Source organism: Ailuropoda melanoleuca, chromosome 15 (genome assembly GCF_002007445.2).
Source record: "Ailuropoda melanoleuca isolate Jingjing chromosome 15, ASM200744v2, whole genome shotgun sequence".
NCBI lineage: Eukaryota > Metazoa > Chordata > Mammalia > Carnivora > Ursidae > Ailuropoda > Ailuropoda melanoleuca.
Window position 1 is genome coordinate 19748728 of NC_048232.1, and position 22202 is coordinate 19770929.

At 37.2% G+C, this 22202-nt stretch overlaps 1 protein-coding gene across 18 annotated transcripts in view; it reads left to right on the forward strand.

Annotated features, from left to right (window-relative positions):
• MLLT10 (MLLT10 histone lysine methyltransferase DOT1L cofactor) overlaps window positions 1–22202 on the forward strand; it is a 242357-nt gene that overhangs the window by 217062 nt on the left and 3093 nt on the right. For all 18 annotated transcript variants that reach the window (XM_011226891.3, XM_011226885.3, XM_011226879.3 and 15 more), the window contains 8 exons: window positions 7719–7836; window positions 9172–9244; window positions 11971–12125; window positions 14278–14466; window positions 14895–14983; window positions 15121–15482; window positions 16512–16608; window positions 21644–21853. In XM_011226891.3, coding sequence (XP_011225193.1) covers window positions 7719–7836; window positions 9172–9244; window positions 11971–12125; window positions 14278–14466; window positions 14895–14983; window positions 15121–15482; window positions 16512–16608; window positions 21644–21853 — 1293 coding nt within the window. The remainder of the gene's footprint in view (window positions 1–7718; window positions 7837–9171; window positions 9245–11970; window positions 12126–14277; window positions 14467–14894; window positions 14984–15120; window positions 15483–16511; window positions 16609–21643; window positions 21854–22202) is intronic.

The following is a 22202-nucleotide window of genomic DNA, read 5'->3' on the forward strand; positions in this document are numbered from 1 at the left end:
GTGGTCAGGGAGGTAAGATCAGGAAGAGCTTAATAGAAATTAAAAACTGAGAACAGAATTGTGCTTTTAATGGAGGAAAAAGGAGACACTTGTAAAACGGTAGGGAAAAAATAGCAGCCCTAATTTGAAAAAAACCTTTTAAAAATGTTTGATAACCTAGTTTTATATTCTTCAGTGTTAAATCCTTTTGTTTTATTTGATATATTTGTTTTTAGAGTAATTCTTCTTTCACAGATAACAGCAATATAGTTAATAGTTTCTTAATATTATTAGAAGATAGAACTAGTGTCCATGTGATTTTTTTAAAAATGATGTGCTCTGCCCTTGTGTCATGAGTAGAGGTATAAATTAGTTTCTGTAGGTGTGTCGTTAATTTTTCATTTTGACTTTCAAATTCCACTCCGTCTCCTAGTTCTGCATTCATTCTGTTTGTCTTTTGGGAAAATTCAGATGCTTTTGTTTGAAGGATGATTCCCTTAATAGAAGAATTTAAAACTGAATGTGATGAAAAGTGGTTGTATTACATTATTTTCTGCATTCTGGATTTTGCCTTTGGGCACAGTCCTCATGTAGATTTTCTGGTTCCTTGTTTACTCTGTGTTACTATTATAAAAAATAAATTTAAAAATAATTTAAATGAAGGAACTTTTAAGGTTTATTTATGTGATATTTAGTAATTGCAGATGTTTAAATATTTTTAATGTACAGTTAATGACTAATGTTTTGTACATTTCTGTGAGACTTTTACTTCAGTCAGCTTTGAATACCTTGTTTTGCAATATGATAACTTTGGGGTGTGTGTGTGTGTAGGGAGTTGTCTTAGCTGTAGTAGTCCTCTGTTTCCTTTCAGATGATGTCTGCACTTCCATTCTGTTTGTGAAAGTGGTTCAGTTTCGCAGGCAGATAGACTTTACTTCAGAGGATCTCTGACTTGATTGGTCAGAATGAAAGTTTCTTTTATATTTTAAATAATTTCATAATGACTTGTAATTTTAAGGACGTTAACATTCTGAATAAAATAACTTTGTATAAGTGCTTTGTAATGTCACTTATTGTTGGCAGATCAAAAGGTTAAGTAACTATGCAACATCACATTCCTAGTAAGTGGTGGAACTAAGTTTGGAAAGAAGGCAGTCTGACTCCAGAGTCTGATCTCTGGTTTACTAATCATTACCATAAAACTGGATTTCCCAATGATGTGCCTCTGTGTCAAGACGTATCTCTTTGAAAAACATTGTTAGGAATTTCACACAATTTCATTGTGTGACACAATGCCAAATAGCAGAAATTTGAGTCAGAAATCTTGGATTCCAGCAGCTTTGCTACTCACTAGTGTGACTATGGGTAGGTCTTTTTAATTTTGTCAATTTTTTTCGTATATAAAATCAAATACTTGAAATACCTGTCCTACCTGCTATGAGGACCGATATGTTATGAAGATCAAATGAGAATAAATACTTTGTAGATCATAAAGTACTCTGGATTTAATGGTTATTACAATGGTATTACAATTATCATAGGACTCTTAGTTTCAGCTGATACAGAAACAGCCTGTTTACCGGTGAGATAAATTGTACAGAAACACTTGTTACTAAAAAGAGTATTAAAATTTTTTCTGTTAAAATATATAATTCCATGTTAACATAGGTATGTGAATTTTAGCCATTTTAGGTTCAGCTGTTGACTGAGGTCTTTCCAGTTCTTAAATTATTTCAATAGCTGCTTTGGTCCTGGGGGACTTAATTTTTTCTGTAAAAGATGGGTGATATATTGATTAGGTATTAACCAATTAGGAAACCTGCTTAGAATTGGATGGTTATTCTGTACAGTCCTGTTGTCCAATCATGAGTGTTCAGTGATGGTTTAACAACAATTTAATCCCTCCCACTACTTTATAGAAACTCAATTGTGGGGCATTTCAGCATTAGCCTAAACAATGGTTTTGAATACGTTAAGCTCCTAACAATTAGGGAGCAGTTTGGGGCATTGAATAATGTGGAATGATGCAATTGAACCTGACAGCTTTAACAGTCAGCCTACTCATGGGACCTGAAAGTTGTTCACACTTGGTTTCATCTCTCATCACACACTGAGTATTAAAGCCTTACTGGTGGGAGCTGACACCGAAATGGGGTCTGTTATCAGAATATGTTTCATAGTGCAAAGTTTGGATTGGGTTGGAGAATATGTGAAACTTTGCATTGTTCTCTAATTTTTCCTGGAAACTTTTCGAGTCAAATTGTGTTTGCAAATTGAAAAAAATATATAAATTATCATTAAAATATTTGAATCCCTACATTGTATTGGCAGTATTGCTATGTTATTACAGACTACATAGATTAAAATATAATTGCATAATGAGACATTTATACTATCTAGTTTTTCTTAAGGAAATAGGTTTTAATCTTTGAAATATAGCTGTGTTAATATCAAAATATAATTGATAAATGATATTCTCTGATCTGACGATGTTGATGGAAATATGGAAGTCATAATAGCATATGAAAATAATTTTTAAAATAAGCTAAAATTTGAGTACTTACCATGTGGCAAGAATTCTTTGTAAGCCTTATATACTAGATCAGTTAATTCTCTCAGTATTCTTATGAGGTAGGTGCTATTATTAGTTCCATTTTTACCCATGGAAATTGAAGGTGGAGAGGGTTAGCACCTTGCCCAAGGTGAGAAAGCTTGATTTATGGCAGATACAGTGATGATGAAAAGTTTTTTCTTCTAAGATTGTATATGAAATCGAAAATTTAAAAGTAATATTCAGTTTAGTGAGTCTGACAAGATTTTGGATGAATGTATTTTTAAATCATATGTCAGGGTTGGGACGCTTGAAGAAGCAGCTCTCCTGTGTTTCAGAGCTTGTTTGACTTCAGTGTTTATTGACAGGTTAATTGTGCATTTAAAAAATGCTTGCTATAACCCCTTCATTCTGATGGAGGGTACGAAGTTTCCTATACACTTCTAGATGATGTATCGCTGTGATACTTACAGAGGTGAAGTTTTTATAGGTTATGTTCTCTCAATCTTAATTTTTTTTTGTTTATTCTTTATTATTCTGCCTTTACCAACATTAGGGAGAAAAAACCCTAAAGGAAAACATCCACTTTTAAGTCTGATATTCAAATAACTGAGAGGCTTTAGCCTGACTCTTTTGCTTCACAACTAACTCTTTCAGAAGGGGCCAAGTGCCTAGGAATTTGGTAGGGCTACTTTACAACTAGAGTTCTTTTAAAAACTTCTCTATGGTCATACGCAGACATTTGGAATATAGGAGTGAACTGTTATCAACAGGGGAAATTTCAAGCTGAAATGTCATTTTAATCTTGTTACTATTTTAATATGGTCTGTGAATCTACTTAGGAAACACTAAATTTCTTTGATTTGCTTTGAATTTGAATACTGCCATGGTAGAGACCTGCATTATCTTCCTAGATGTTTTAGCATAATAACTTATTCTAAATTTGCTTAGGATTGTTTGACTCAGGCACCTAAACGTATTTTTTTTTCCAAAGTGGCTTAAATTTACCTCAATAATTATTCAATTTATTCTTACTCTACTTGCCTTTGGGTCCATCTTGTAAAATAATTGTACTTCTCGTAGTGAGGCTTTTACTAAAGTATTAGAATACGTGTCATATAACATCTTGAGTGGAAGTGGTCCCTTTCAATTATTAATCTTGAGAAGGAAACAAAAAAGTCTAAGATATGTATTGGAAGTTAAAGCAGAAATTTATTATGGCAATATGAACTTACAATATTTATTACATATTTTTATCTTGATCTAACACCTGTCTTCACATGTTGAGTAGATGATACTTCAGTGGGACACTATGAAGTCAAGTAACCAGTTTGTTTTAGAACCTTTTTTTTTTTTAATTTTATTTTTATTTATTTGATAGAGAGAGTACTAGCAGGGAGAGGCAGAGGGAGAAGCAGACTCCCCGCTGAGCAGGGAGCCCGATTCGGGGCGATCCCAGGACCCTGAGATCATGACCTGAGCCGAAGTCAGCTGCTTAACCAACTGAGCCACCCAGGCGCCCCATAATCATTTTTTTGTTTGTTTTAACTTCTTATTTTAAATTAATTATAGATGTATATAGAACAGTTGCAGAAGTAGAGTTCACATGTATCATGATATCTTTGACTCAGCCTCCCCAGAGTTAACAATTCATACTTACAGTGCCAGTAGATTCAAGGAGGGTCTCTGCCCCTGAGTTAGCCATTCTCCTTACCTGGGCAAGATAAAATTAAAATGTCCTAAGGTAGGTACTTCTCTCCAAAAAGAATTGCCAGTCTTTTATACCAGGTCTTCTGAAGCAGGCTTATGGTGTATTAGTAATTGGCTTTCAATGCGCTTTAAAACATTCATTTCCAAAGTATGCTGTGGAAGATGTGTGTATGTTGTTTCCTTTATTCCAGATTTCTCTTACAGTGAAAGCTTTCAGTGCCCTTTATGCTTCTTAACCAGTGTTTCTTTATTTACATGGATTTCCTCCTATCCCCCAGAATCTTAGTGCTTTCACTTATTAAAAATAGAAATTTTTGAGTCTATAAGATGTCTGACGTTATGTGTATGCTTTCCTCAATAAGTCACAGCACCCCCCCCCCACCTGCTTACCCTTCTTCATTGCTACTAAGTAGTTTTTCACTAAACCGATAGGGTTTCTTGGCCCTGAGTTGGCAACAGAGTTATCATGGGTTCCCAACATTAACCCTTCTAAACATCATTGCAGGAGTATTGGCTAAGCAGTGTCAGACATTTGTGGATTCTTTAGTAACTCATGTTACCACTTAAAATGATATTATTAATGATTTGAGTTTTATTTTTTATTTTGTTATTTTTTATAGTAGTATTTTTTATTATATTATGTTAGTCACCATACAGTACATCCCTAGTTTTTGATGCAAAGTTCCATGATTCATTAGTTGCGTATAACACCCAGTGCACCATGCAATACGTGCCCTCCTTACTACCCATCACCAGCCTATCCCATTCCCCCACCCCCAATGATTTGAGTTTTAATGTAGAGTGGTTTAGATGTTTTAACACACCACAAAATGCTACCTGATTAAATTAATAACTTTTAATCTCTTTCCAAAGTTTCTGGTTTCAATAAATGCAATAATTTTTAAAAAAACAAACTACCAGATAATTTTTACTCATTCAGGGAATTTGGGGAATTGGTCATTTAGGATAAGGAAGAATGTATTCCCATTTTAGGTTTTTATTTTATTATTAATTTTATTTTTGCTTGCCACCTTTATAAAATACAGACTTTCCTTTTTTTGGAATTATGCTAACGATGATTTATCTTCTTCCTGATGGTGGTCATTATGCAGATCAGTTACTGTGCAGTACTGCTTTGCGTTGTGATCTTGTAGTATGGGGGGGTAATGTGTGATAGAGTAATAACTAAGATAATTTGAAGACATCAAAAAATGTGAAGCTAATAAGGATAAATATAAAGCTCTTGCAGAAAGAGCCCTTCCTGAAAAAAGTGTTTTTCTGAGGAGTAGGATTTTTGGTTCTTACCAAGAGACTAAGGCATCTCGTAAAACTGATAATTGGAACTAAAAAAGTGCTCCAACTGGTATAATATTAGTTATGTTTCAACCGTTATAGATGACTGCATGAAAAAGGGGAGGCAGAAGGCTAAGATACAGATGCTGAGGCGTTTAGATGTCCATGTTCCATGAGCACCACTTTAGCAGCACTCTGGAATATGCTGTCACTCTTACTCATATTTTTCTCTCTCTTCTTATACTGTTAGCTGTTGATTCCTGCTGCCAACAAATGTCTCAAGAACTGACTTTTCTTCCTTTTTCTAATTAATTTTCTACTTCTCATCTTTTATATGCTTATTTGGATCTTTTTAGAATTATATCTAGAATAACAGCAAATTGGTTCTGCAAAGGATATTTTTAAAGTACATGGTACCTGAGATGTTTACACATGGGACTGGTAACATCTGGTCTTTCTGTTTGTCTGTTTGGTGATTTTTCTTACTCTTAGTTATTTTAGGAGTAGCCAAGATTTCCAGGTAGTTGACTTCTGGAGATGTAGAAAAATCTTAAGTATATTTCCATTTATGAACTTTGTATTTTAGTATGCTGTACTTCTAAATACATGGTAAGTGTCCGGTATGATCTTGAGGTTAAAATTACGCCTTACCTTTTCCTGAGGGCTAATTGATCATTAAAGAAGACTTTACAATACAAACTTATTGACTTTCTATAACATCTTTAATAAGAGGAAAAATGAAACCGAAAATTGACCAATTAAACTTAGACATGAAAGAATGAGCTAGAAAATATACCCTTTGAGACACGGAAAACAAGGACGGGATTCTACATCGCAGACTATTTCTGTGAATTGTAAAGTCCAATTTTCATGCCCAGTAAGTTGGCTAGAGGCCATATATAATGTCAGGGTCTGAGTCTTTCCAGAAACACAGTTTATTTTCTGTAATATTTCCTCGTTTATAACCACTGTGTTATGTTGGTCTCCTGTGTGCAGTTGTGCATGTTAGAGTGTTCCCCATCTTTTGTTTTGCTCTTATTCAGCTTCTTTATATTAGAAGTGCTTCAGTCCTTTGACATTATTTTCCAAAATTCTTTTCTGAAATAACTATATAATGATTTCATTTTTATAAAGCTTAAGTTTGATTTCATTCATGAAAAGGAATATGAAGTCCACTTTAAAAATTTGTGGTTCTGTAAAATCTGAAAAGTATTTCAGGCAAATACTCGTAATAGCCTTCTTTGAGTAACAGTATTTTGTGTACAAGAGATTTGCTCCCAAAATGCCACATTTTAAGGTTATAATATTCTTAGAAAGTGGGAGAAAGTATTCACATCAAAGAAGGCATTTTTATTACATTGGATTACGCAAGACTTTGGCCAGCCTCCTTAGCTTCATCTGTTTAAGGGTTCATTTTCGCTTGTTTGGCACCAGTCCCAGTAGAGGCCTTCAGAATTGTGGTTAGCAACATGAATGAATTACAAACTTTGGACCAGCTCTCCAGTTAGTGGAGCTGGCTTCCTGCCAAAAAGACAGTGCCTTATATGGGGTCAGGGCAAAGCTGTGATTCGTTGAGCTCTGCATTGTATAGAAAACATACTTGTGATGCCTGTTTGCTTTCTTTTAAAATAAAAACAAAACAAAACAGAAAAAGCAGCAGGCTTCCAAGTCTATCAAAATAGGAAGTAACAGAATAGTGTGCAGGTTTTACTAATGACAGAGTTAAGCAATGGAAATATAGCTCTGTATAGTTAAAGTACTAAAAGTAGAAATTGGACCTTTTGACCTCCTTCGCCAGCCTGTGATGTAAGAGACTGAAGCATTTGTTAGACATCTGTTGTCTACCTGCCCTTATTTTGTAAATGGTTTAATAAGATTAAATAATTAGTCATATGTTCACATGGTTACCATGCCATTGGGTTTTGTTAGTGACTAGATACTTTGAAATTAAAGCAAGAATAACGTTATGCCAGTCTTAATTTTTTATATTTGGAATTATGTAGCTTTTCAAAAATTGAAATGTTGGAATGGTAAAACAAGTAAGAATGAAATTTGCTCTTCAGAAAGTCAGAAATGTTTGTTTATATTCTTAGGTTGGACAAAACAGTTACTAGGTCTATTAGGCGGAAAAATGCGAAGATATTTTCAATTACATTCGTTTATCTTTGTCATTCTTTCCATTTAGGCAAATACCCTCTCTGGATCTTCGCTTAGTCAAGCACCATCTCATGTGTATGGCAGTAGATTAAATCCAAGCTCATCAATGGCAGCTCTTATAGTTCAGTCTGAAAATAACCAAACAGGTAAGTTTTCAGCAAATTTTAAATTCTTCCCCAGTGTAATTCCCCCACCCCCATTGGCTCATTTTCTGGGAAAAGTCTAAAGGTGTGGTTCATCTAGGGTTGTGCCGTGCCCCCCCCTCCCCCCGAAGAGTCACAGTTGGAAGTAAATAGTGTGCTGTGCTGCAGAATTGTGACGTCTCTCTGCTGTCTGCAGTGTACATGTTTCAGCAGAGCCATCCACGGGTAGGGCCGCAACAACGTCTCCTGTGACTTTTCTGATTGATGTGTTCAGTTCTCAGTTCTGTGCAGTGAAAGTAACGTAACACTGGGCTTTTCTGTGAATAGCCTAAACCTTTATTTGCATAATTCATGAAATTGCATTACACAAACTTGGTTAAAAAAAAAAATCCTGTTAGAGAATTTCTACAGTGTTTAGTAATCCTGTGAATTTTAACCAGTTGACATTTTGTAGCATTTGCCTCTTATACCGTTTTAATGAGCCACTGGATTTGCTTTGTTTCATTCCATCCTTAAGGATTTGTTGACATGTCCAAGTAGTCATGCCTGTTTGGGGGAAGGGAATGGGTTTAGCAGTTCACCAAGAATGGATCAGTCATGTCTTTACCCTCTAAGGGTCAGAGGTTACCTGACTCAGAATAAGAGGGGGGAGGACAACCTTGAAAGAGGCCAGATAGGGTGATTTTAGAAGGAACTGACTGTAGGAGAAATACAAGGTTACTTTTTAAGCAGAGATATTTGGTGTTACCTAAGAGTTATTTTGAAGAAATTAATTTTTTCCTTTCTAAGTACAGAATATTCCTACTTGTTTTTGTCAACTTAAATTTTTAGTGTTTAATTTTATTCTTGGTGTGAGGATCCATGTAATATATGTAATTTTAGTTATGGTGTGTGACTCTGTGTAATACATTATGCATTTTATGACTTGTCTTGGGATGCAAAGTGTTAAAAAATACAAAGCATAAGGATTTGCTGTGATAAGCATACAGATTAGCTGTCCACAGCTGTGATTCATTACTTTAACCGTAGAAATTAAAAGTGGCTGAGGGGAGGGTACTGCAAATGCAAACCACGCTTCTGTGCTGTAAAATTGAAAGGAATGAAAGAAGGGAACATACTCCACGGTCTTTACACCCACAAAAACGTGTAGGGACAACGCCTTACATGCCACAGTTCAGCAATTCTGAGCTAGCGACATACTAGATCTTCTACTTTCATAGTAACTGCAAAGATAGTGGTAAAGGTTTTATGTATGTTTTAGGAAAAAGCAGGGCAAGAGCTTAAAACCTCTTATCTAGTGAGAGTCACTTTATCAGCTATGAAATATTTACACTGCAGATCAAGATCTTGGAGACAATAGCCGCAGCCTTGTTGGCAGAGGAAGCTCACCCCGAGGAAGTCTCTCACCACGGTAAGCACTATTTACTCTGCAGAGTATAGGCAAAGGAAACATTTCGAGATTTGGAAACTTCTTTATCTCCTATCAGAGCATACATTTGTGAGGCTGTAAAAGCATTCTGTAGATAAGAAGCATGTCTGGACTGTCAAGAAAAATGATTCTAAATTAATTTGAATATTAACGACATGGTTAGATTTCTAAGCTTTTAAGAAGATGTCCCTTTTCTTAGATTTCCAATCAGTTTCAACGCTCTTGTTTTTATCATTTGTCTGTTTAGCTGCTGGTACTATTAAATACATTAATTTGGCTAATTCTTTTTGGTCATAAGATAGTCTTTAAACCTGTTAAAGGTACAAGACTCAAGGCTTTCAACTTTGGATTCCAGTTTTGGCGCTGTTGTGGGCAAAGCACTTAACCCTTTTGTCTCAAGTTCCTAGCTCTTGGGGCTCATTTCAAAAATCCCTCTAGTTCTTGGGGCACCTGGTTGGCTCAGTCAGAAGAGCATTCAGCTCTTGATCTTGGGGTCTTAAGTTTGAATCCCACATTAGGTGTAGAGATTACTAAGAAAAAGATAAACTTTTGAAAAAAAAATCCCTCTAGTTCCTAAAATTGTTTGAATCAAAGTATAACAAATTATTACAGTCTGTGAAGTGGTTGTAGATACTATATGATAGAATTTAGGTACCTTGTGTAGTGTATTTAAGGTTTTTCCTGTTAGCAGAGTTCTTACCACAATTCTATGGAAAGGGTTGAATTTCTCTGAGCACGGTCTAAGTGCACCACATCTTCTGTTCTCAGTGGGCAGTACGGCAGAAGGGAATATTGTATTAATTTATAGAAAACAGTGGAACTTTAGGCTATGGCTCTCTTTTTATTAATTCTACTTTCAATTTCTGTACCTTCTTTCAGTTTGTTTTCTCTCTGCTCTCTAATTTTGTAAACTCTGCCTCAAGTGTGGTTAGACTGGGTGAGAATGGAGAACAGGAGGAGATAAAAGCCCATTCTGGAGTCTTTTTTCAGTTATGGGAAATGAACACTTTTCAACTATGGGAACTTAAAAATTCATTAAAAATTTAGATTTTTATGCAGTGATACCATGAATATCTGTTGTTATGTTGCTGATATATTGGTAATGTCTTAAGGAACATCTTTATCATTAGATTAGTTCAGTAGCCTCTAATTTTGCTATTTTCTAGTGGTACATCCAGTAGTGTCTTTTCCTATAAAATTCCTGGGTGATCTAAAAATAGTATTATTTTCCCTAATTGAACTCTGGAGTAGATGAAATATTCCTTCTTTTCCAACTAGGAATCTGAAGCATACACTGATAACATCAACTCACTAATCTATAATTTTATGCTGTGATTATTTCTGTACTATTTAATTCTTCTTTTCAAAGAAAACTAATGGGCTTTTGTTCATGTGTTTAGTGGAGGAAGCATTTATGTGTTCCCTTCTTAAGCCTAAAATATCCTTGAAGCTACCTAGAAATTTTGTAAGATCTCTCAGTGCTATTTTGCGTAGCACAGTTCTTAGTCTTTCATTAGCTAAATGGATAAAACATTTAAAATAATAAATTTTACCAAATTAGCATATATTTCCAACTTTATATTACCATTTAAAAATCAGCCTGAAATGTAATAACCTCAATTATCATGGCATCATACACTATTTGGAGAGGGATGGTCAACTGTATGGAGCACGTGATGTTTACGTGTGGGATAAAAAACCTCGTTTGTTTAACTTGTTGAGAGAGATTTGGTAGAGAAGCACACTGCAGCAGCGGCTGTTAGAAGACCCGAGCCGCACCCAGCTCTCCGCCCTTCACCAGCAGCCTGTCTTTGCACAAGTCTCTGAAGCCCCATCGTGTTTCCTCATATAGAAATGGAACCAATAAGCCAGGTTTTGACTTCTCACTAGTTGTTATGAAGATCATATGAGATAGTTATGTGGAAACACTTTGGAAAGTCTAAAGCCCTTTACTAATGTGTATTACATTAGTGTGGAGGCTGGAGAGCAGAAATGGCCACGTGTACTAATTTAAAACAAAAAATGGATGAGAGACCATTCCATGTTCATCTTAATATAAGTAATATTTGTTTTGGAAGACTTGATTAAGTTATTACCACTTGAAGTACAGATCCAAGGCATTTTAGAAAAAATTGTATAAAGGGTTCAGCTAAAAATTACTTTGGTCTTGCTAATGCTCCTTAATCCTGTAAATACTAGAAAATCCGTATTTTTGACTTTATAACAAAAGGCTCCTTCAGAATTATTAAAAATTTCTTTTTACTGATAATTGAGATTCTCTTGGTTGTAAATTAAAATGCTTTCTACATTATTATAATTGTACAGTGTTATTCTGATATTTTGTATATTAAAGTAGGATCGTGGAACTCTTCTGGCTGATTATTTTAAAGTTTTCTAATACTGTATTTCCCCCTTGTGTCTAAAGCTGTATCAGGTTCTTTTACAGCCTATTTCAGAGATTATTGGGGGGGGTGTTTATATTTCCTAGTGGTTTTTAATTGCTGAGTATGGCCAGCTAGTCCCCTGATTTTATAATTTGGGGAGGAAGAATGGTAATTACTCAATTTTAGGGTGGATTATGGTTTTATCATTCTTCCAGCATAGGCAGCCTGGAGTTAGAAGACTTTTACAGGGAAAGGGTCAGCATAAGGTAAGAAACGTGAATGCACTCTCTTTCTGTTTAACCCGAGAATTAATATTTTCAACAGATCTCCTGTAAGCAGCTTACAAATTCGCTATGATCAACCGGTCAACAGCAGTTTGGAAAATCTTCCTCCGGTAGCAGCCAGCATAGAACAGCTTTTGGAGAGGCAGTGGAGTGAAGGACAGCAGTTTTTATTAGAACAGGGTACTCCTAGTGACAGTAAGTATTCTTTTCATGTCTTTAAAAGATGGATGGACAGCCAGATGGATGGATAAATGCAGCAGTCACACTTCATCAATAGCAGTGAAATTATGAAATATGTTTTATATAATATGGCAAGAAAGTAGTGTAGTGGCTTAATAGAGCCAATTCTACAGTTTTACTGCTGAACTTGAATCCTCTTTACCTGTTATTAACGCTTTGATTTTGGGCAAGTTTCTTAATGTGTACTTTATCTCCCATTTGTTAGAGTGGAAATAATAATGTACCTGTATCATATAGTGTTGTTTTGATCATTAAATGGCATAAAAACCATGACGAACATTGCCTAGCTCATAGTAAGCACTTACCTGTTTAGTGGTTATTGTTACTGTTTTGAATTATTTTAATATTGGTACGATGTTCTTAGCAATTTTTAAATTTTATGAAAATACATGAGTTATATCTTCTCTTAGCTTAATTGTTTGAAGAAAACTTAGCTTAACTCTGGAGAATTCATTTTTAAAAATGCATTTAATCAGGGGCGCCTGGGTGGCTCAGTTGGTTGAATGTCTGACTCAAGCCCCGCATCAGACTCTTCACTCAGTGGGGTGTCTGCTTGAGATTCTCTCTCCCTCTCCCTCTGCCCCCCTGCCCCGAAATAATTTTGAAAAAGTAAAATAAAAATGCAGATAGTCGAGTATGGCCAACTGTCTTCTTAATTTTAGAATTTGGATGAGAAAGAATAAGAATTACTAAATTATATCTTGTATATGTTATATGTCATTAACTTATTAAATTATGTAATATATGTACTTTATATACATATTTAGTATTTTTCAGTGTTAAGTATTAGGGAGGATCATGGGTGAAAATGCCAAAAAAGCAAAGTTACTATAAGTGACAGTTAGCTGGGGAAGTGGCCTTTTGTTAAGGATATATATTTTGGGGGAAAAAATAGGTAGTTTTTATAATTTTGGTATATAGGCTTTTACAGCTTTATTGTATCAAAGTAAAACATTTTACTTATTGTTAGTAGACAAGTGCTGTAAATTGGTATTTTGGGGGGGTTTTTTGGTGTTTTGTTTTGTTTTGTTTTTTATGAATGGTGCCTTGACGTAAAATGCTAATTGTGAGGAAATTCATGCCAGGATAATCCTTTAAACGTGATAGCTGGAGGACAGGTTTAGCGTAGTCTTATTGCATCTCATTTGGGTACACTGAGGGTTTCTTTGTAGCATCTTGAAGAGGAGGGATAAAAGTTAAGTCCTTGGGTGATGACCATATATGTCTGTACCGCTACACGTGTGTCTTCTGAAGGCCCTGAGGGCATGTTAAACAAATACAACCTTTTAATAAGTGTACGGAGAACTTTTAAAGTGTCCATCACCCTGGCATAACTACTCAGTGTTGTCAGTTGAGAGGTCCGAGTTGTGGAAGGAATTGAAACTACTTGAGGTGATGAGGCAGGACAGAAACCGCCTGTTTACAGATGATCGGCTTTTCTCTGGGAGCCGGGAGCCGGGAGCCGGGAGCCGGGAGCCGGGAGCCGGGAGCCGGGAGCCGGGAGCCGGGAGCCGGGGCTGTGGTGCGCACACACTGCCCCCTGCTGGGCGATGTGTGGATCAGCATGCTGAGCCGCCGGGCTTGGAGGCTGGCTTCTCACCCCAGGTCTGGTGGCTTGCTTAGCTTAACCAAGCGGCACACAAAAACTTATGCTCTCTGTTGTGGTGAAGGATATTGGTGTAATTCTTTCCCATTTTAAATATGATTTTAATGAAAAATTATGGCAGGTACTTTGAATTTTTAATTAGGTTTTTATTTTGATGAAAATAAAATGTCATCATTTTTCTTTGAGAATGGAACCTACCTAGACCAGATGGGTGGGGTTTTTTTTTGATATGTGGCAACAAATTTTCCAGAAGGTACATCTAGGACCAGTATCCCTTTATGCTTATATGTACACATAATATATTGTGGTATATTTATGTCTATGTATAAATTTAAATATAAAACCTAGTAATTTGAAAATGCTTTACAGAATTTCTACTTTACTATTTTAAAGAACTATGCATTATTTACTTATTTTTAAAGTTATTGACACTTAGGTCTATAAAATACTTAGTCCTGTGTGGGAATTTCTCTTTATTAAAACCATCCAAATGCTTGCTAGTTTTAGGAATGCTGAAGTCATTACACCAACTTCAAGTTGAAAATCGGAGATTGGAAGAGCAGATTAAAAACTTGACAGCCAAAAAGGAACGTCTTCAGTTATTGAATGCACAGCTCTCAGTGCCTTTTCCAACAATAACTACAAATCCTAGTCCATCTCATCAAATGCATGCATTTTCAGCACAGAATGGTAAATATGAAAATACTTAACTGCATATCTAAGGAAAGTAGGATAGACTTTCAGTATCTTTTTCATAATAAGTAAATAATAACTGGTTACCAGTTACATGAAGAAGTAGAAAAGGGATGATAGGTTATTTTCAAAGAACATGAAGAATCTGTTAAGTCATCAACTTGAATTTGCTCTAACTTCTTTAGTACATAATCTAACTATAATAGTTATTTAAATGCGTAATGATCTCTTTATTGATTTAAAGCCATAGTATTCAATAGAGTTATAGATTTTTCCCTTTAAACTGGTGTTAGGCATAGCAAGACTTAATATTTAAGTGTTTTTAATGTGGGCTTCAGGATAAGCTTTTAGATAAGCCTTTAATCTTAACACATAATGTAATTTAACAGGGTAAATACGTTTCTTTTTGTCTTTTATTATTCTAGCTCCTGCCACTGATTCCTTGAACAGCAGTAAGAGCCCTCATCTAGGAAACAGCTTTTTACCTGATAATTCTCTTCCTGTATTAAATCAGGTAATTTTGGTGTGGTTAGTTTCATTTCTGTGTTTTTCTTACGAACAACAGTATATCACATTAAATGGTTTAAGATGATTTTAAACAGTTTTGCTGTCTTCTTTCTAACTTAATGTTTCTGTTCTTTCTTACATTAGGACTTAACCTCCAGTGGACAAAGCACCAGCAGCTCTTCTGCTCTTTCTACTCCACCTCCTGCTGGGCAGAGTCCAGCTCAGCAGGGCTCAGGCGTTAGTGGAGTTCAGCAGGTCAATGGTGTGACAGTGGGGGCGCTGGCTAGTGGGATGCAGACTGTCACATCCACCATTCCTGCAGTGCCTGGAGTGGGTGGAATAATTGGAGCTTTGCCAGGTAACCAACTGGCAATTAATGGCATTGTAGGAGCTTTAAATGGGGTGATTCAGACCCCTGTCACAATATCCCAGAACCCTGCCCCCCTCACCCACACCACTGTACCACCTAATGCAACACATCCAATGCCAGCTACACTGACTAACAGGTAAGAAAATCACTTAATGTATTTTGGGTTCTTCATGCAACATAGTTCCAGTATTGTCATGCTTCCAGATTGGGATTTTTACTGTGCTTCTTGTAGATGTAATCAAGAATGAAAATCTAGCAAACTTCCAGATTAAGTGCATTATTCTGAGAGCCATTTATTTTTGAAATTTAAGTAATTCAGATTAAAACAAAATTAAATCACTTTTAGTAATAAAGTGTTAAATATATTCTGTGCTAAAAATTTCAGTCTTGATCCATATTATCTCCCCTTGTGTATTACTTCATGTATCACAAATTCTGAGGAAAAATAATATTGTAATGAAGATCGGATATGAATGAATTTTGATTTCTTAAAATTCAGCCATGCAGTTTTGCTAGTTTTATAATTAAAAATTTTGATATATGATGAAGGCCTATATCAAATTATCTTGAATTTCCTGTGAGTGAAACTGTTTCATGGTACTGGAGTTTCATTTGACTGTTCAAAATAAGGGGATTAAAGCCAGATTGTTACTGAACATACATTTAAGGAATAAATCATTTTAAATGGATTTGCAATGGATACTAGTAAACTATTTTTCTGGCTCCCTTTTCTTTGGTGTTCAATTTTACTCTCCATTGGGACCATTAAAAAAGGTTAGGTCAAGTCAATTAGTACTTGGGATTTTTTTCCTTGTTTTACATACGTGTTATTTAGAGTGGGTTAAATTATCCTTGAATAATTAAAATTATTACATGCATGTTATAAACACATTTAAATTTCTGTTCCATAAAGTATTGAGTGCCTTCTTGGTTTATAATGAAAAGGAAAACGAAACATTTCTTGACAATGTAAATTCTTATTTACCTGTAAACACACAGAGAGGAGAAATAGAAATTTGTAGGTGATTGTTATCAGAAAGTATTATATTTAAAGATTTGACTTGTTAACTCATTAAACACCAAATCGAAAAGTTGTCTTTCATTTTACGTGTTAAAAAACATTAAAGATATATAGTAGAAAATAAGAACTTTAATCATTTTTCAGTGCCTCAGGACTAGGATTACTTTCTGACCAGCAAAGACAAATATTTCTTCACCAACAGCAATTTCAGCAGTTGTTGAATTCTCAACAGCTCACACCAGTAAGTTCTTCCTTTTGATAATATTTGCTTTTTGTTAGGAGCAAGTGATCTAAGCTGTAATAGACATTCAGCATGGTTAAGTCTATAGCATTATCGATACGTAACCCAAAAATAGTTTGTCTTGCCATTTGGTATAGTCCACGATACCTGTAGTGACATTACATTGATTCATTTACACATATTAGAACAGGTACTGTGGTCTCCTGTAGCCTCTGGTAACGTGATGAAGAGTAAGACTTGGTATGATCATGGGCTTTCATTCCAGCAGTGGAGGTGGACAATAAATGTGTGGTTTTTGGTAGTACTGGCACTAAAAAGAAAAATGAAGAAGGATAAGGGGATAGAGGAACAGTGGGATGGGGCCTAATTTTAGATAGCAGAGTCTTGCCTCTTTGAGTAGGTGACTTTTGAACACAGACCTGAATAATAGTTGAAGGAACATGAATTTGTGACACGGGAATGAGCGGCATTGGAAAAGACTGCATGTGTTATTGTTTTGAGTACTAGAAAGAAGGCTGGCATGACTACAGAGTAAGAGAGAGGCTGGTGCAGAGGAGAGAAAGTCACGGGTGGACCTTGTTTGGCTGTCTGTGGGAGGAAGTTTAGATTCTGAGTATGATTAAAAGCCATTAGTGATTTTTTTTTAACTCTTCTATTGTGGAAACTTTCAAATATATCAAAATAGTATATAGTATACTAGTTTTAATCTCAACTTTAAAAATCTTGTTTTTTATATCCTCACCTTTTCTTTTAGAATTTAAAGAATTAATTGGAAGATTTGAACAGAATAGTGACATAACAATTCACATTTTTTATTTTATTTTTTTTTTAAAAGATTTTATTTATTTATTCGACAGAGATAGAGACAGCCAGCGAGAGAGGGAACACAAGCAGGGGGAGTGGGAGAGGAAGAAGCAGGCTCCCAGTGGAAGAGCCTGACGTGGGGCTCGATCCCATAACACTGGGATCACGCCCTGAGCCGAAGGCAGACACTTAACCGCTGTGCCACCCAGGCGCCCCTCACATTTTTTAAAGATTAACTTAGCTGTTGTATGGGAAGTTGTACGTGTTGGGAGGGGAGATGGTAGCAAAAGGAGAAACAGGGAGGCTATTGGGAATAGTCCAGGTAGAAGATGTGGTATCTTAGATAGCAGGATAAGTGTGGGGAAAAGCCGTCTGGGATTGTATATTTTGAAGATAAAACCAACAAACTTGTTTGCCAGGCATTCAAGGTAAAAAAGAGTCCTAAACAATGGGATGTTGAGTTTTACTGAGATTTGGAAGACCTGGAGGAACAACCGGTTTTGGAGAGAAAGTAGGAGTTCTGTTGTAGACATACTAAGTTGGAGATGTCTATTTGGATGTTCAAGTGAGATGTGGACCTTGGACTGGACAGCTGTGTGAGTCTGGAGTCCAGGGAAAGGATTGCAATTGGAAATATAAATTTGGGGTCATTGCTGCATATATGATACTTAGATTTACAAGATTTTATGAGATCAGTAGGGAATGAAGACTCATGTCTGAGGACTGAGCCCTGGATATCCTGGAAGCAGAGCATAATCTGATAAAGGATGTGGGGAGAAGTGACCAGTGAGTTAAGAGAACGGAGAGGGTAGTGTCCTTGGGTCCACGTGAAGAAAATATATCAACAGAGGAAGGACTCGGCTCTGTAAAAATGCTTCTGGGAGGACAAGTACATTGACCATTGGATTCAGCTGTCTGGACATTTTGACAGTTGCGGTGAGAAGTAAAACCTCCTCGAATGGTTCCGAAGAAAATGGCGGTAGAGGAAGTGAAGGCGGAGTATTGGCAGCTCCAGACACTTCCGTCTAAAACACCAGAGAAATGAGCAGCTAGTGGAAGAAAGACATGGCCTAAGGGGGAATTTTCTATTCATTTTGAATATGACAGCTTATGTGTACGTTGATGGCAACAGGAGAGAGGAAGGATAACAGAGCAACAGAGTTCTTCAGAGGGGACAGAAGGGGGCGGGGAGTGGAGAGCAGCATTCCACTGTAGGGAGAGGGCAGGCAGAGCAGCTCTCAGAGGGATTTTATGGCAGGAGGTTGAGGAAACCCACTTTTAATGTTTTTAATTTTTAAAATTAGAATTAAAGGCATCAGGGGTACCAGGGTGGGTCATTTGGTTGGTTAAGCGTCTGCCTTCAGCTCAGTTCATGATCTCAGAGTCCTGGGATGGAGTCCCACATTCCTGCTCAGCCGGGAGTCTGCTTCTCTGTCCCCTTTGTCCCTTCCCCCTGCTTGTGCTCTCTCTCTCAAATAAATAAAATCTTTTAAAAAAGGAAAGGCATCAGCTGAGGGAAATAAGGATATTGGTGGTCAGGAGAGAAGAAAATGTGAAATAGGTATCTTGGAGAAGAGAGGAGGAATTGACGAAGTGTGTGTCGGGGCGGGGGGCACCTGGGTGGCTCATTTGGTAGAGCATGCGACTCTTGGGGTTAAGTTCAAGCCCCATGTTGGGCACAGAGATTTACTTAAAGATAAAATCTTTAAAAAAAAAAAAAGATTGGAAGTGTGTGGCTCGCACGGAGACATTCTGGCTGGCCTTGCGCAGACGGGTTATTTGTGCGGCTATCTCCACTCCATCTCCCTAGCGTACTTCCTTGAGTTAGGCTGCTTGGAGAAGGAACGCACTATTTTAACTAGCTCAGAGTTTCAGCCTTTGTTTGTAACTTCTTTCTAAGTCTCTACCTGGGGCGCCTGGCTGGCTCAGTCGGTGGAGTGTGCGACTCCTCATCTTGGGGTTGTGAGGTGGAGCCCCACGTTGGGTGTAGAGTTGACTTAAAAAAATCTTTAGGGTTCCTGGGTGGCTCAGTCGGTGAAGCGTCTGCCTTTGGCTCAGGTCATGATCCCAGGGTCCTGGGATCGAGTCCTGCGTCCGGCTCCCTGCTCAATGGGGAGTCTGCTTCTTCCCCGCCCCCACTCTTTTCCCCCTGCTCATGCTCTCTCTCTCCTTCTAGGTGTCTCCTTCTCTCCCTCTCAAATAAATACATAATCCTTAAAAAAATAAAATCTTTATAAATAAGTAAATAAAATGTATCTACCCATTATTTTGCTTTAGTCAAAAATATATTGAAAATACTTGTTTTGATTGTGGATCATCATTTTCACTATTATTGTTCTTACAGTGGTATAAAGATAGATTGTATGTAAATTTAATGCTTACACTAAAATGTGATCTTGTTTTCTTGTCTCTCATCTTAATACGAAGTACTAAAGTTCAGTTTATTTGGGGTCCTTCCTCTTAATCAAGATTATTATTAGTAATAGTACACATAGATGACTCATTTCTAGAACATGGTTAATTTGTGGTTTAGTTCCCACAAGAACTCAAGTGGTCTAGCCATCTTTTCTTTGTCAGCCAGGATTGTGGGATGAAGTTTGTTCTTGTACAAGCAGTGCGTTTCCTTCTAAGGCGTACTGACTTCTCCCATCTTAAGAAAAACTCTTGCTTGACCCTCTTCCCCCACCAACTGCTACCCTGTTTTTCTGCTTGCTGTCTCCTCCCACGGGGCCTTCATACTGCTAAGTCCAGTAGACAGTTGTTGTTCTTACGGATCTGGCAACAGCGTTTGACAGAGTTGATCACTCCCTCCCCCTTGAAACACTTTCTTCCCTTAGTCAGGAGCCCACGTTACCGAGGCCCTCTTCTGCCTAACCATTCATTCCTCTCTAGCCTCCTTTCCTCTTCACCTCAGCCTCTCACTTTTAGAGTAACCTAGAATTTTAGTAATCTCCTTCAGTCATAGAGCCTCCAGTACCATTCTCCAGTCCAGCTTTAAATATATGTGGATGTTACATCTTCAGCCCAGGCCCCTTTCTGAAATTTCAAACCTCTGTATCTGACTGCTTTCTTGATAGCTCCACTTGGATATTTTAATAGACATTCCAAGCATAACATGTCCAAACCTGACCTGCTCATTTGTCACAAACCTCCTCCACACAGTTTTGCCGACCTCATCCAAAGGCAACATCTGCTTACAGTTGCTCAAGCTCAGAACCTTGCAGTCATCCTTCACTGTCGTCTGACACCTTGCATTGGTGTCATCCAGAAGTCCTGAGTCAGATTGTGTCACTCCTCGGCTTAAAACCTTCCCCTGGTCTCCCATGTTACTTTGAGTAAAAGCCGAAGTGTTCACGGCCTACCACCATGAGGCCGACATTCTCCCCTTGTCTTCTATCTGTCCACTTGTCTCCAGCCTGCTCCTGGTCACCTTGATCACACTGGATATGCTCCCACATAGCCCTTTAGCACTGGCTGTGCCTTCTTCCTCGAAATCCCCCCTCTTTCCCCATATCCACATAGCGAATTCCCTCCATGCCCCCAAGTCTTTGTCCAAGTGAGAACTGCCCTGACATATCTGAGATTCCCACCCCCCCATCCTGTCTCCCACACATTCCTGTTTACCCTGATCCTTACCAATAATCATACCCTAACGTTTTTGTTGGTCTCTCTCTCTTCCCCTCAGGCTGAGCCACAGAAGGGCAGGGATTTTTTCCCCCACTGATATGTATCAGAACAGTGCCTGCACATAGTGAACACTTGAGAAATCGAATACATCCTTGCTGCAAAGAACAATCTCACGACTACACCAATGAAAGCACTCTTTGTTGGCGTGAATGAGAACTTTAACAGTCACCTTTACATTCCCAGAACTGGGAATGAGAATGGCCCATATTCTGAAGTCAGATCCAATAACTTGTGACTTCTAAGTTGCTGTTGCCCTTAATTATCATGGATAACCTAATTTGAATAAAGATCTCCTATATTTGCTCGCCCTGTTTTGAAAATAAGCCATTCACTAGTGATACGGACATTTTTTTAATAGATGGTTATTATCTCGTGCAGTCTCCTTTCCTGGATAAGATACTTGGTTTCTTTCTTAGTAGTATAAATGTGACTTATATTTAAATATCTAATATTAAAGTAAAGAAGAAAATAGAAAAGTCAGGCTTTACTGACTGCTGAATCCTGTGACCGGGAACTCATCTTCTCGCACATGTTTTTACCTAAGGAACAACATCAGGCCCTTCTGTATCAGTTAATGCAACAGCATCACCACCAGCAGCACCACCCGCCGGAGCTCCAGCAGCTGCAGATCCCCGCGCCAACGCAGATCCCCATGAACAACCTGCTCGCGGGCACTCAGGCGCCACCGCTCCACCCCGCCACCACCAACCCATTTCTCACCATCCATGGCGACAGTGCAAGTCAGAAAGTAACAGTAAGTATCGCGGGTTTGGGATCTCTCGTGAAATACTAGCAAGAATTGTATTGATTAATCAGAGATGACTATCTCTTATTAAAAAAAAAAATTATTCCCCTGATAATTTCTTCTTAAAACCAGTTGTTTCAGCAGCTGGATATTGTAAACATGAAGGCCCCAAGCCAATTTGTATATCCCCTAAGTACATTAGCTTAAATTTGTACATATGGTTTGAAGGACGTTTATAATTCACCAAATTGGAAATGAAAATGTATTTTAGTTATAGTAAGTGGCATGGGACGGTCCATTCAAAAGATAATAGTTGGTGCTTTTTGAGGAACTTTTGTTCAGTTAGTTTGTCTAATTA